The sequence below is a fragment of the Dipodomys merriami genome, unplaced genomic scaffold (assembly GCF_024711535.1).
Source record: "Dipodomys merriami isolate MVZ:Mamm:240054 unplaced genomic scaffold, mDipMer1.0.p SCAF_26, whole genome shotgun sequence".
Classification (NCBI taxonomy): Eukaryota; Metazoa; Chordata; class Mammalia; order Rodentia; family Heteromyidae; genus Dipodomys; species Dipodomys merriami.
In genome coordinates this window covers 8,726,756-8,740,428 of record NW_027204048.1, presented here as the reverse complement: position 1 = coordinate 8,740,428, position 13,673 = coordinate 8,726,756, and the positions used below count along the sequence as shown (strand labels likewise).

Below are 13,673 nucleotides of genomic sequence, written 5' to 3'. Positions count from 1 at the left end.
TAAGCATGTCACTTTTTGGCTGAAATTCCTTCAGTGAGTATTTCTGAATAGCAGCCTGTTCTGTCCACAAGTTAATGGCAAGTGGAGATGTAGTTCACGATGTAGAGTGCCAGGCTTGAGTAAAAATGCCAAGTGAGATTGTGCGGCCCTCAGTTCAAGCCCCAGCCCTAGTACTAGCACAAAAGGGAAGCAAGAAAGCAAGAGAGAAAGCATGAAATTAAGAAAGCAAGAATGCAAGCTGGGAAGGTGGCTCAGTGGTAGAGCACTTGCCTTGCATGCATGAGGCCCTGGGTTCGCTTCCTCAGCACCACATAAGCAAAAAGAAAAAAGCCGGAAGTGCGCTGTGGCTCAAGTGGTAGAGCGCTAGCCTTGAGCTGAAGAGCTGAGGGACAGCGCCCAAGCCCAGAGTTCAGGCCCCACAACCGGACCCAAAAAAAAAAAAAAATTACCTTTGAACTGGGTGCCAGTGGCTCACATCTGTAATCTTGGCTACTCAGGAGGCTGAGATCTGAGGATCATGGTTCAAAGCCAGTTTAGGTAGGAAAGTCTGCAGGACTCTTATTTCTAATTAAGCACCCAAAAAAGCCAGAAATAGAGTTGTGGCTCAAGTAGTAGAGTGCTAGCCTTTAGCAAACAAACTCAGGGGCAGACTCTAAGTTCAAGCCTTTGAACTAGCACACACACACACACACACACACACACACACACACACACACACACACACATCCACAAAATGATATAGGTTTATTATTAGAACTAATACAATGGTACATTAGTCGGTCATAAAGAAAAAAATGAAATCCTGTTGTTTGTAGGAAAAAATGGGTGGAAATGTAAGATATTATGTTAAGCAAAAGAAGCAGAAGCAGAAAGATAATCACATGTTCTCTCAGTTTGGGAGAATGTGAGTTGGGGATTTGAGTCAATCTTGTTATGTAGTTCAGTTTAGCCTTGAAATCATGATCCTCCTGCCTCGGTGTCCAAAGTGCCAGGATTATAGTTATACCATGACGCCCAGCTACAAGTTCTTCTTTATAAAAATTTAAAACAACGTTGATCTGAAAATGTTTTCTGAGGATAATGCAGTTGCCTTTTACAACACATGAACACTATATTTATTTTCCTTTTTGAGTTAGGAAATTAGAAATATGTAATAGCAAAGATCCAAATCGATTTACTAAGTTATAGATGCTTTTTCTCCTCTTTTTCTCTTTCTCTCTCACACACATACACATATACACACATACACAGAAATTAAAGAATTATATGAACTAGCAATTGTACATCTAAGAATAGCCAAAAGAACTGAAAGCAAATACACAATGACTTATACATGATTGCTTCTAACAGCATTATCCATAATATCCAAAGTGGAAATAACTGTCTAGAGTTAATGAATGGGTAAGTGCTGTATATCCATGTAAAGGGGGTTCTTCTGGCATAAAAAGGAGTCAGTTCTACGCTGCAACACAACTGATTCTTGAAAACGTTATAAGAAGTGAAAGAACCAAATATAAAAGGCTACCTAGCACAGGATTCCTTTTACACAAAGGGTCCAGCACTGACAAATTGACAGAAGCAAAAAGCAGCTTAGTGATGACTGGGGCTGGAAAAAGGAAGGAAAGGAGAATGCTAATGAATATGAGGTTTCTTTCTGAAATTTCATAATAGACAAACTTTAATAGATTGGCTGGCAAAAAGCATGTCACATAAATTTATAAACATGTTATGTGTTACTTAAAAGCAAAACTTTTAAGACTGTAGAGTAGCTTAGTGACAAAATGCTCCCCTAGCATGTGCAGGGACCTGGGTTTGATTCCCAGCATTGGGAGGAGGGGAGGGAAGCACAACTTTCAAATGCCAGCTCCTAGTGTGTCATGCCAAAAATCCTTTTAAAACTGAAGCTAGTTTAGAAGGGCATTTACTAGCACATTACCTGGAGGTACTAACTGTATTAATTCAAACCTGGTTAGGAAGCCTGAAAAGAAAAAAAGAAAAAAATGTGATTTTAGTATTTCAGAAAATTGCCAGTTTTTTTTAAATTATTAAATGCTAAGTTTAAGATTATTAGAACATCCCATTTACATCATTGATGAAAATAATAAAAATCATCTCTCCATATTCATGGATTCTGCATCCACAAAGTCAACCACCTACACAGAAAATATTCAATGAAAATTGCATCTATAGCTGGGAGAGGGGTTCAAGTGGTAGAGCACCTGCACAGAACCAATGAGGTCCTGAATTCAACCTCCAGTACCAGAAAAAAACAACAAGTGTATAAAACATGTGCATTTTCTTGTGTGTGCGTCAGCATTCATCCACTTGCACGTGTGTGTGTGTGTGTGTGTGTGTGTGTGTGTGTGTGTGTGTGTGTGTGTGTGTGTGTGTGGACAGAACTTAAAAGAAACAAAAAAAAATTTCTTAACTATCACTCCAGGGATAACATTAAGCATTTATCTTAGGCTTGAAACTCCTTACATTCAATTATCTATCTATCTATCTATCTATCTATCTATCTATCTATCTATCTATCTATCTATCTATCTATCTATCTATTTTTGGCAATACAAGGGCTTGAACTCAGGGCCTTCCACTAAAGTGTTGACCAATATACAGAAAAAATAAACCCCAGCTGGTTGCTGGTGGTGGCTCATGCCTATGATCCTAGCTACTCAAGAGACCGAGATCTGAGAATTGCAGTTCAAAGCCAGCCCAGGCAGCAAAGTCTGTGAGACTCTTATCTCCAATTAACCACCAGAAAAACTGGTGTAACACAGTAGTTCAAAGTGGTAGAGCATTAACCTGGAGCAAAAGAGACCAGGGACAGTGCCTAGGTCCTGAGTTCAAACCCCACAGCCAAGAAAAGAAATTAAAAAAAAAACCCTCATATTGCTGATGCAGTATAAAATAATTTAGCTGCTTTAGTCAACAGTGTGGAAGTTTCTTACAAGGTTAAACAGATTATGACTACATGATAATTGCAATTGTGTATGTGTGTAAGCATGTGTGTGCAAGTATGTGCATGTGTATATGTATACAACAGAAATAAAAACACATCATATGTATATAAAATGTGTACACAAATATTCAGAGCATCATTATTTATCATAGAGCCTAAAAGAATCCAAATGTCCATCAACTGATGAGTAGAAAAACAAAGTGAGCAGTGTATTCATACAATGGAATATTCTTTGATTATAAAAAGAAATGGTGAAAGAAACTAATCACAAAGGACCACATTTCATTTATGTGAAATATTGAGGAAAAGTAAACCTATGCTAAACTTGGCATGGTGGCATATGTCTAGAATCCCAACATGTAAGAGGCTGAGCTAGGCTAGCTTAGATAGTGAGTTCAAAGCCAGCCCTGACTACAAAGTGAGACTTTCCACAAAAAAAAAAAAAAATCTACAGAGACAGAAAGATCTGTGAGATCAATTCATTCTAAGGGTTAGTAAGGAACAGAAACAGAGACCCTCCTTCTGTGGTAATGAAAATGTTTCAATTGATTAAATTACTTGTTGCAATACTTGCAGAATTCTGCAAATATTTAGAAACAATGCTTTATACATAGCAAATCAGAATCATACCATTCAGCAATCACATCTAAATTTGAAAAAAGTTGATAATACATTCAAAAGTTATGACTTGAACTTACAATGGAATTCTTTTAACTTTAAACACAGATCAAACCTGCAAATATCACAGTTTAGGAAAGAATATTACACGGATAAATTATACACCCTGGTCTTTTTTTTTAAAAAAATACATACTTTCTAAAAGTTCTGCTACAGCTCCAGGATCTATTGCATTTTCAAATACCTGCAGAGAAAAAATGGGAAAAGATAAAATTTCAAAGTTTTAATAAAGACACTTTTAGAAATGACAGACTTAAATAATTAACAACATATAAAATCCAGCTATATATTATTTTAAGACTCAGCAGAAGTACTTTTAACAAGTTTGTGGTTAAAAGTTCAACATAAGCATACAGAACAAATGAATAAAAATTAACACAGCATAACAAGGGTAAGAAAATCTGAGTCAGCTAAATCTACCACGTGCTTAAAATCTCATCAACGTGACCTAGTTCTGTTGCTAAAACCACATCTCGCATCAACCTCAGTCTTGAGTACCAGAAGACATTCTGCATATTACACATACTCATTCAATGTTCACTTAATGACTTCTCTTCTAATGCAATTGGTTGTGCTAAAAATAAAAACAAAAAAAAAACTAAACTAAAAACTAAACAGACATTGGGTGCCAGTAGCTCATATCTGTAGTCGTAACTACTCAGAAGACTGAGATCTGAGGATCTCAGTTTGAGGTCAGCTGGGCAGGAAAGTCTAGAAAGACTCTTGTATGCAATTGACCACCAAAAAACCAGAAGTGAAGGTGTGATTCAAGTGGTAGAGCATCAGCCTTGAGCAATACAGGACAGCATTCAGTCTCTGAGTTCAAGCCCCTTCACTGGCACACACACACACACACACACACACACACACACACACACACACACACACACACACACACACACACACACACACACGCGCGCGCGCGCGCACGACAAACAAAGGACAAAACTGATATCTCAACTCCAGAAGTTTACAAAGCTTATGGGAAGCCAAACATGTGGGTGCATGTCTATAATCCCAGTTATTTAGTAGGCAGAAAGAGGTTTTGATGTCTGAAGCCAGCATGGAGGAGGAAATAAAAGAGAGGCCATATCTGAAATATAATGAAACCAAGAAAGGACTTGTGGTACTGCACCTTCCTAGCAAATGGGAGGCTCAGCATTCAAACCCAAATAGTAGACGTTAAAAAAAAAAGACTTAGGAGATTGTGGACAGTTGTATAATAATGCATTAGGTTAAATGTTGAAGTGTGAAGTCAGTGGATAGTGTTTTGTCTCTAGCAGGGAATCGAGCCTTAATCACTGTGGCTACGACAAATACGACTTAAGTCAGTAAATCTGAAAGAACTCATGTTTTTAGACAGGCTTCCAATTACAAGACTGAACTCATTTGGTTATACTTTTGTTTGTTTTTTTTGGTAGGTCTAAGAAAGCTTTTCTTTTTCTTTTCCAAAGGTCAGCAGTTTATTAATAATCCCTTTCATAAATGCACTACAAGTGTCTCTAACATGCTCTCTGCTCCAGTTATAAAATGCCAGGAGAGTTCCAAAAATAGGAAATCATCGACCAGGGTATTTAGCACTAACTAGATTGACAGAACTTGGCTCAGACCTGCAAAGCAAAAGAAAAAAGTCTTTCCACTGTGGTTTTTACTTCCCGGCCTCCTGTGCTTCTGTGCTGTAAACTGAAGTGAGCCTTAAAGGTAATTTACAAGATCAATGGTCAGAACCTTGTTGTTTGTCAGAACTACTAGCTGTCTCTCCAGACAGCAAAACCGTGTCTCTCGCTCTCTTGTGTTCTAAGATCACCTTTTCAAATGTCATGCCTTGCTGAATCACGATGGGGAACACAGAAGGAAAGCAGTTCGTCTCCCGGTATTGATTCAAGAGGTAGATGCCGAGGTACACATCCTGCTTGTCCTGCAGAAACACTCCAGGGCAAGAAATCTTTAAAAAAAAAAAAAAAGTAGTAATGAATACATAATAGATTACAAACTAAAAATAAGAAATGATCAAGAGAGCAAGCATGGTTGCTTTTGTCAAGCCGGGCTTTACTTCTCCTAACTTCCCATGCACCCTGAAATGACGCCTCCCTCGCCCCCCACACCTGTGCCATTGCAGACTCACACCTGTCCCCCGCTCAGCACCTGCAAACCCCCCCCCCACCTCCCTCCCGCCCAGACCTCCCAGGTATCAGAAATTCCGATTGCCTCCCGAGTCTCCGCCAGGTGTCACAATCGCGCTCCGGGGCTCGTCTCCCCGCCCCTCCGGGATGGCAGTGCGGAAGCGGAAGAAGCCGCCCGGCCGGGGAGCCTCCGTCTGGTCTGGCCGGGTGTTGGGGTCCGCGCCCCCCGCCGCCATGCCGAGCCCCCGGAGGAGCGTGGAAGGACGGTCGCTGGGCGCCTCGGTCGCCGGCGGCGGCAGCGGTGGAGGCGGCAGCGGTGGAGGCGGAGGCGGCGCCGGCGGCCCCGGCGGCCCCGGCAGCCCGGCGCACGGAGGTTGTGCCGCCAGGTTCGAGTTCCAGTCCCTGCTGAGCAGCCGCGCGCCGGCCGCCGACCCTACCTGCGCCCGGCTCCGCGCGTCCGAGAGCCCGGTGCACCGGCGCGGCTCCTTCCCGCTGCCCGCCGCGGGCTCCGCGCCGGCGCCCCCGGCCCCGCTGCCCGAGGAGGACCTCATGGACTTGAACCCGTCCTTCCTGGGCATCGCCCTGCGCTCCCTACTGGCCATCGACCTGTGGCTGTCCAAGAGGCTGGGGGTGTGCGCCGGGGAGAGCTCGGCGTGGGGCAGCGTGCGGCCCCTGATGAAGCTGCTGGAGATCTCGGGGCACGGCATCCCCTGGCTGCTGGGCACCCTCTACTGCCTGTCCCGGAGCGACAGCTGGGCCGGGCGCGAGGTGCTGATGAACCTGCTCTTCGCCCTGCTCTTGGACCTGCTGCTGGTGGCCCTCATCAAAGGGCTGGTCCGCAGGCGACGGCCGGCCCACAACCAGATGGACATGTTTTTCACCCTGTCGGTGGACAAGTATTCCTTCCCGTCCGGCCACACCACCAGGGCCGCCCTGGTGGCGCGGTTTATCCTCAACCACCTGGTCCTGGCCATCCCCCTGCGGGTGCTGGTGGTCCTGTGGGCCTTCATCCTGGGTCTCTCCAGGGTCATGCTCGGTCGGCACAATGTCACGGATGTGGCTTTTGGCTTTTTCCTGGGTTACATGCAATACAGTATCGTGGACTATTGCTGGCTCTCACCCCATAATGTGCCGGTTCTCTTTGTACTGTGGAATCAACCATGACACCATCTTCATCTGACGGCTGGGACCAGGAGGTCTGGAGAGTTCCCGTGTGTTGATGATGCCAGCCTAAACCAGTGGCCATCCTGCTTGCCTCCCGTAGAGACTTCTAGGTTTTTTTTTTAATCCCCCTTTGGGATCTCAGGCGTCCGGCCTTCTTGATCTGTTGTTGCTAGGCCGAAGCACATGCTGGCCATTACTCAACACAGCCATATAGAGAGGGGGGAAAAATCCCCTCTTGTATGTATGTTTGATCAACAATTGTTTATGTCTCTAGGACGACTGCAAAGAACCGAGCTGGAGGGGGGTGGTTTATATGGTTGCTGTACTTTTTTCTTTTCTTTTTTTTCAATTGACAGATTGATGTAATAATCCCACAAATCAGCATATCACTTGTAAATGAGAAAACATAATCTTCATTCCACAAATATACATCCAGATAAGCTACTGTCCTTTTTCCTGGGATAGATTTTAAACAGTGTTTTCAAAGTTGGAGACTTTTTTTTTTTTGGTGGTTTTTGTTTGTTTGTTTGTTTTTCCTACTTCATTCCCTGCAGCTCTGTTACCACTATCAATTGGAGAGATTGCTTCTTAATCTTGATTTCCTTGGTAAGCATTTTTACTTTATATCTCTTCCATCTTTGTGGATTGGGCAGAGGAAAAGAAACTATTTCAATATTTTCTCCCCTCTATAATATGAGACCCCTGAAAAGGTCTTTATATTTCCTACTAATATCTAATAGTGTCTTCTAGCAGCCAGAGAACAAACCAAGAACTTAAGATGAAACACTTAAAAGATAAGCAAGTCTAAGGTGCTCACAGATAACTATGCAATGATGGCTTCATGTATAATTCGTTGACAACCAACAGCATGTCACCAGAGAGGGCAGAGATAAGAAAGTCAGAGGAACTGAGAATCTGTATACTAGAGCTCTGTGGCCCGGCATCTCTACTGAATAGAAAATAATATTCCATCTGGTAACAAAACAGGACATTAACTCCATTCTTTTCAATGCAAGTACATACCTTTTTCATGTGTACCACAAGGATGACCCCTATATACTGTTATTTTTCTATGGAACTGTGTTCTTGAATAAGGAAAACTTAGGTAAAAGTATTTAACTTGAAGTTCATAAGGGGAAACTCCTAGTTTCCGTTTACATTTATTCTACGTTTAAAGCTTTGCCTTCCCAAATCAAACACCAAAAACCACCCAAGTGCATGGTTGGATTCTGATTATTATTTGACCTAAAAAGACCAAAGAGGGTTTGGGCTTTAAGTACTGCTCTACCTGAAAAGAAAACCTTTAAATTACCTATGAAACTGGTGTCTACAGAAAGGATTATGGACTTGAATCTGACAAGGGATGGTATGGATAAGAACTTGGAGAATGGTTGTTATGAATGCTGTAGGTTCTAATGTGGGAAGTGAATCTCTGAGTGCACACTAAAAGAAGAACATCTCTTCCAAATAAAACAGTCATTTGCATTCCCACAACACCCTTTGGACTACCTCTTCACTTGCTGAGTCAGTCATACTGTGAAGATCTAAGTGGTTTGTGTTTGCTGTTTAACATTTTAGAAATCCATTATTCTAGCCAGATATATGAAAGCAATGGTTATTTCCTCTTGTAATGTTCACAAGATTGACTGTTGGGGCCTTCTGGTTTGTAGTCATACTTCTGGAATTCCTTGCTTTCATTTTGGGGACTTGAATTTGTTAGCTTTTAAAGCAAAGATCAAAGATCAATCCATCTGACTTTCTGAAGCATCCTAAGTACTGTAAACTGGTTTTGTTGTTAATTGTACAAAGAAGAATGCCTAAACAATTGAAAATAAAATTAACCAGTAACGTTGAATGAAGTGAGATGAACACTTAACGTTCGCCGTGATGGGGGAGATATCCCTGTTTCTCAAGGGTTCTTTCTTCCTGCACAATTTTGAGAGGTTGCAGTTTTGAGCCTGGCTTTATTTGCTGTTAAGAAACTGAGACCAAACCAGGAAATGTGAACTTTTGTAGCTGAGTGGGTGATGAAACCTCAGCTCTGCCAATTATATGAAGGCCTAGCTGATTTTCCTCAGTTGTACCCTGTTAGCATTGTGCTTGTGATGGCCTCTTGTCCAGCAAAGAGTGGCCAGTCTGTCACTGTGAGGCTAGGGTTGGGAAATGATGGAATGACTCGCCCCTAAATTGGTACAATGAAGTCACTCTGCCCCCAACCCCTCTTTTAAGAAGGGGTTGGTAGATAATTATTTAGTTGCTGATTGATTTTCTTTTGGGAATCAGCAAGCCAAAGCAATCACTAGAAGAAAATACTTTAGAAAATGTTTGAGTGGTTACCACAAGTGGTAAATTTCCACAAAGTAAGGAGCCTTTTTTTAAATTTCAGTTATTCTTTGGTTATTTAAAAGTTTAAACATCTTTCCATAAATCTTCATCTTGAAAAAGAAAGGACAAATCCCAGTTGGACCTGTGAGAGGTTGTTTTAAAAGAAGCTCACACACACACACACACACACACAAAGTTCACTTTGGGAGAAGCAGTCTCGGCTGAATTAAAGGACTAAGACAAATGTGTACAATCTTAGGGACAAAGGAATCTCTTCCAACAGATAATAACGTGAAGGGGCGGTGGGGAAAACCACGCAGAACGTTTTAAGAAAGGGATTTGGAGTCAAGAAGGGCGATCCGTCTCTTACCGCTCGGATCTGCAGCTCCACCACCACCTCCAGAGGCATGTTCCCCGCGTGGGTGAAGGGACTGGAAAGATCAGATCCTTTTTGCCGAGCCTTGAACCAAGTTTTCTTAGTTTAGCTTAATCTCTAGGGTGAGTGTTCCCAAAGGCCTACTTGGCTCCCCACCTCTTCGTTCCCTTCATCTCACCACCCCCTACTTCCCCCCCACCCCACCCTCGCAGCCGGGTCCCTCCCACCAGGTCCGGGATCTCACAACCAGAGCAGCAGTGTAAGCTTCCAGAAGGCGGAAACATCCCGTTGCCATGGACACGCAAACGCGCAGCCTTCCACTCTGGAGTGCAGGCGCATGCCCTGGGTAATGTCGCTTGGAACGCGCGGCCCATCCTGTGTCAGCTTCCGGGGCTGCCCTCTATCTGGACAGTTGGGCTGGAAGGCTGGATCACAAGAAGCTCAGAGTCCTAGCTTCCTTTCCCTCACCTCTTGTTTGGCCCCAGTCAAGGTTTTAAAATGTTGACAACTTCCCTTACGAAAATCGGATGAGATCATAGCTCCGTTTTAATTATCACCCCCCACACACACACACACATATACATTTTCTTTTTTTTCTTCTTTTCCTCCTCCTCCTCCTCCTCCTCCTCCTCCTCCTCCTCCTCCTCCTCCTCCTCCTCCTCCTCCTCCTCCTCCTCCTCCTCCTCCCCCTCCTCCTCCCCCTCCTCCCCCTCCTCCCCCTCCTCCCCCTCCTCCTCCTCCTCCTCCTCCTCCTCCTCCTCCTCCTTCTTTTTTGCAGCCCCTGGCATCTCTATAAGCCATTGCAATTTAATAGAGTCGCTTGTCGCTGAAAGTATTTTCTCCCTTATTAAATGTGTTTGTCCTGGTGTTTGGTGAAGAAAGCACGGTCACCACCACTAACAAGAAAATGAACTGTGCGCTAATTAGAAGTGCAAGGGTAGTTCTTCAGTTTAGAAGTAAAATGTCACAAATGTGACACCAAATATTAAGTGGAAAATGAATTAGACAACTTGTGGGTAGGGACAGGAGGGAAAAACTGGGAGAGAGCAAGGGAAAGGGTGGCATTATCCAAAAAAGAAATGTACTCTTCACCTGCCCTATATAACTGTAAGCACTCTGTACTAACACTCTGGAATAACATTTTACAATTTAAATTTTTTTAAGAAGTATCAGTTTTTTAAAAAAGGAGAAGTAGTTAGGGGTCTCCTGTTAGCAACAGAAATATCTGTTCCTCTCTTCACTACATTGTTTGGCCTTTGCTGGGAGTTAATCTAAGGCAAACACTAAATACCTCAGCTCCCAGAGGATAAGCAGTGTATTTGCCAAGGCCTTCGTTACATTGTGAAACTTGTGAAATCTGAAGTGTAAACTATTTTTTAACCTTTAAAGGAAATTAAACATTTCTTCCCACTCACTGTATCCAACAAACAACACTTTTTTAAAAAGGAAAATAAAGAAAGGAAGGAAGGGGGGAAGAGGCTGCTTTCAGCCAATTCAAAAAGCTGGGAGTGCCAATGCTGTTTTTGAAGAAAACAACAACAACAACAACAACAAAAACCTTAAATTATGTTGTCATGGATTACTCATGTTTTTGCATTGGAGATTTATGCAATTGTACAGAAAGGTGGTACCAAAAAATAAAATGACCCTAGGGAATATGTTCCTGCGTGTTCATTTCTGTAACTGTAGTTCCTTTTCTGAAAAGGAAAAACAGTGCAATGAAGGATGTCATGGTATGTCCTTATTGGCTTCCTAGTGCTCTTATAGTCCTACCAAGAGATACATAGATGGGCGCTGGCTCCCTGTGGTGCCCAGAGCACTGATTTGTAGCCTTATACCAGTTTACTAAAGTGGAACTGTGATGATCCTCACAGGTAAGTCACCAACACCCATATCAAGGAAATTACCAAAACATTTGTAAAAAAGTAGCTGGAGGAATAACGGAAGGGAAGAACCCATTTTTAGTGAGGATATTAAAGAGCTGGGAACACTGTGTATGCTAATTCATTTCATCCCCATAATAATTCTTTGAGGAAGATGTTATTATCTCTATTTTACATTAGAATGTAAAGCCAGATAGCCTTTGCCTTTTTCCCAACACTATACCACTAAGGAGGGCAGTATCACTGACCCTAAAAAGCAGACAATTAGTTCCCTGGGGAGGCACTGTCCTGTCACAGATTTTTCTAGTCTTTTAACTCTTGAGATAATTGGATTTTCCTTGCTTGACTTTGTGTGTGTGTGTGTGTGTGTGTGTGTGTGTGTGTGTGTGTGTGTGTGTGTGTGTGTGTGTGTGTGATGAGGCTTGAACTCAGGGCCTACGTGCTGTCCTTGAGCTTTTCTGCTCAAGACTAGTGCTCTACCACTTTGAGCCACAGCTCCACTTTCGGTTTTCTGGTGGTTCACTGGCTTTGAACCATGATCCTCTGATCGCAGCCTCCTGAGTAGCTAGGATTACAGGCATGAGCTGCCAGCTCCCGGCTTCCTTGCTTGACTTCTAAGGACAGCCTTCCTCTGGTTTTCCTCTAACTCCCTGGTCAAACTTTTTAGCTATTTATCCTTTATTTGGCCAAGTAATATTTCAAGGTCCTTTACTTTCTTCACTTTAACATCCTTTATTCAGGCCCCAGGTGTCTTTTAATATAGGCATGAGTAATATATGTACACAGATTTACATGTTACACTGGTGTCTACTTTGTTGACAAGTGTTATCTCCGTATTTTACACACATCCTCTTTGTGCTAGTTACAATAGCAACTTTACATTGTTCCTGTAGTTGTTGACTGCTATTTGTCTTTATTAATATGTAAATCCTGCGTGGCTAAGAGCTAAGTGTTTGTGTTATAAGCAACAAGCATAGAAAATGCTCAACCAATACCTTGAAATATATATTAAGGGCAGAGATAGTCAACCCAGTCAGTGGGGCTAATGTACACAGGTAAGGAGAAAACTCAAAATATCAGGTAAACTGAGTATGTCAATTGAGAAAAGAGCAAACACAGTTACTTCTTCTCATCTTCTAAGGGATATCAGATGAGTTGATAGAGAATACATAATGTTTTTTCCCATTGTGGTCAAGTCAGCCCCCCAGCTGCCATGAAGATGTGGAAGTTGCTACATGCATAATAGCTCTAATCAGTCTTGAAAAGTCATCAATCAGAGTATGATTGCTGCTGGAGACCAAGAAAGCCATTCCAGGATATCCCCACAGCTCCATCACTTACATACATGCCTCTGGCTACAAACAACTTCTATTCTCAGAGTCTTTCTTCAGTGCAACGTGATGAGCAATGACATCAGGATTGAAGAAATAACACATCAGCACAGATAAAGAAAACGAAAGCAGGCCCCAAACAGAAATTTTCCAGAAATCTATGGCTGGGAAACACATCATTGTTGAAGTAGAAATATATATACATATATATATAGTTATTATAAATATATATAGTATTATAATGACTAATCAAAGCTTTGGTATGAAAAAGGAGATATACACACACCTTTATATGCATATATGAACATATAATTTCTCTGGCAACTGTTATAAAGAACAAAAATGGAATGGATATATACATAGTGACTTTTAGTCACTTTTAGTCCTGAGGAAGCTTCATAATGTCTTAGTATTCTGGCATAGGGAAAAGAGCAGAAGAAAAGTTAATAGATTCAAGAAACATTTGAGGATTAAAAACCATTGGACTTCTATTGACTTAGATTTTAGAGGTGAAGAGGAAGGAGAAATAGGGCTTGATATTGGTGCCATCTGTTAATATGGAGAAGACAGGAAGAAGTTTAGGGAAGGCAGTGGGATCAGAATTCTTTTTTTGGATGTGTTATATTTAAAATGCCCATAAGCTATTCAAACAGGGATGGCAGATCAGCAAGCAGATCTAAGTCTGAGACACAGGATTCAATCTCAGTCTTAGAATTATCAATCCATAGATGTTAAAGACACTGGAAAAAAACAGGATCTTTCCTATAGGCCAAAATCTGAGGAAATTTTAAATTAGAGGCTAGCAAGAAGGGAAGGAGACTGTGAAGTATT

The 13,673-nt window shown here is 42.1% G+C and overlaps 1 protein-coding gene across 2 annotated transcripts in view; it reads right to left on the bottom strand.

Moving 5' to 3' along the window:
* Spata6l (spermatogenesis associated 6 like) overlaps positions 1–9,801 on the bottom strand; it is a 36,068-nt gene extending 26,267 nt beyond the window's left edge. Inside the window, exons 1-4 of one of the 2 annotated variants that reach the window (XM_070035662.1) lie at positions 9,623–9,801; positions 5,448–5,585; positions 3,776–3,824; positions 1,937–1,978 (exon numbers count right to left, since the gene is read on the bottom strand). In XM_070035662.1, the coding sequence (XP_069891763.1) occupies positions 1,937–1,978; positions 3,776–3,824; positions 5,448–5,585; positions 9,623–9,661 (268 nt within the window). In that variant the 5' untranslated portion in view covers positions 9,662–9,801. Of the gene's footprint in view, positions 1–1,936; positions 1,979–3,775; positions 3,825–5,447; positions 5,586–6,200; positions 6,534–9,622 lie in introns of those variants that run through there. The other variant, XM_070035661.1, reaches the window with a different exon arrangement.
* Between the last annotated feature and the right edge of the window lie 3,872 nt (positions 9,802–13,673).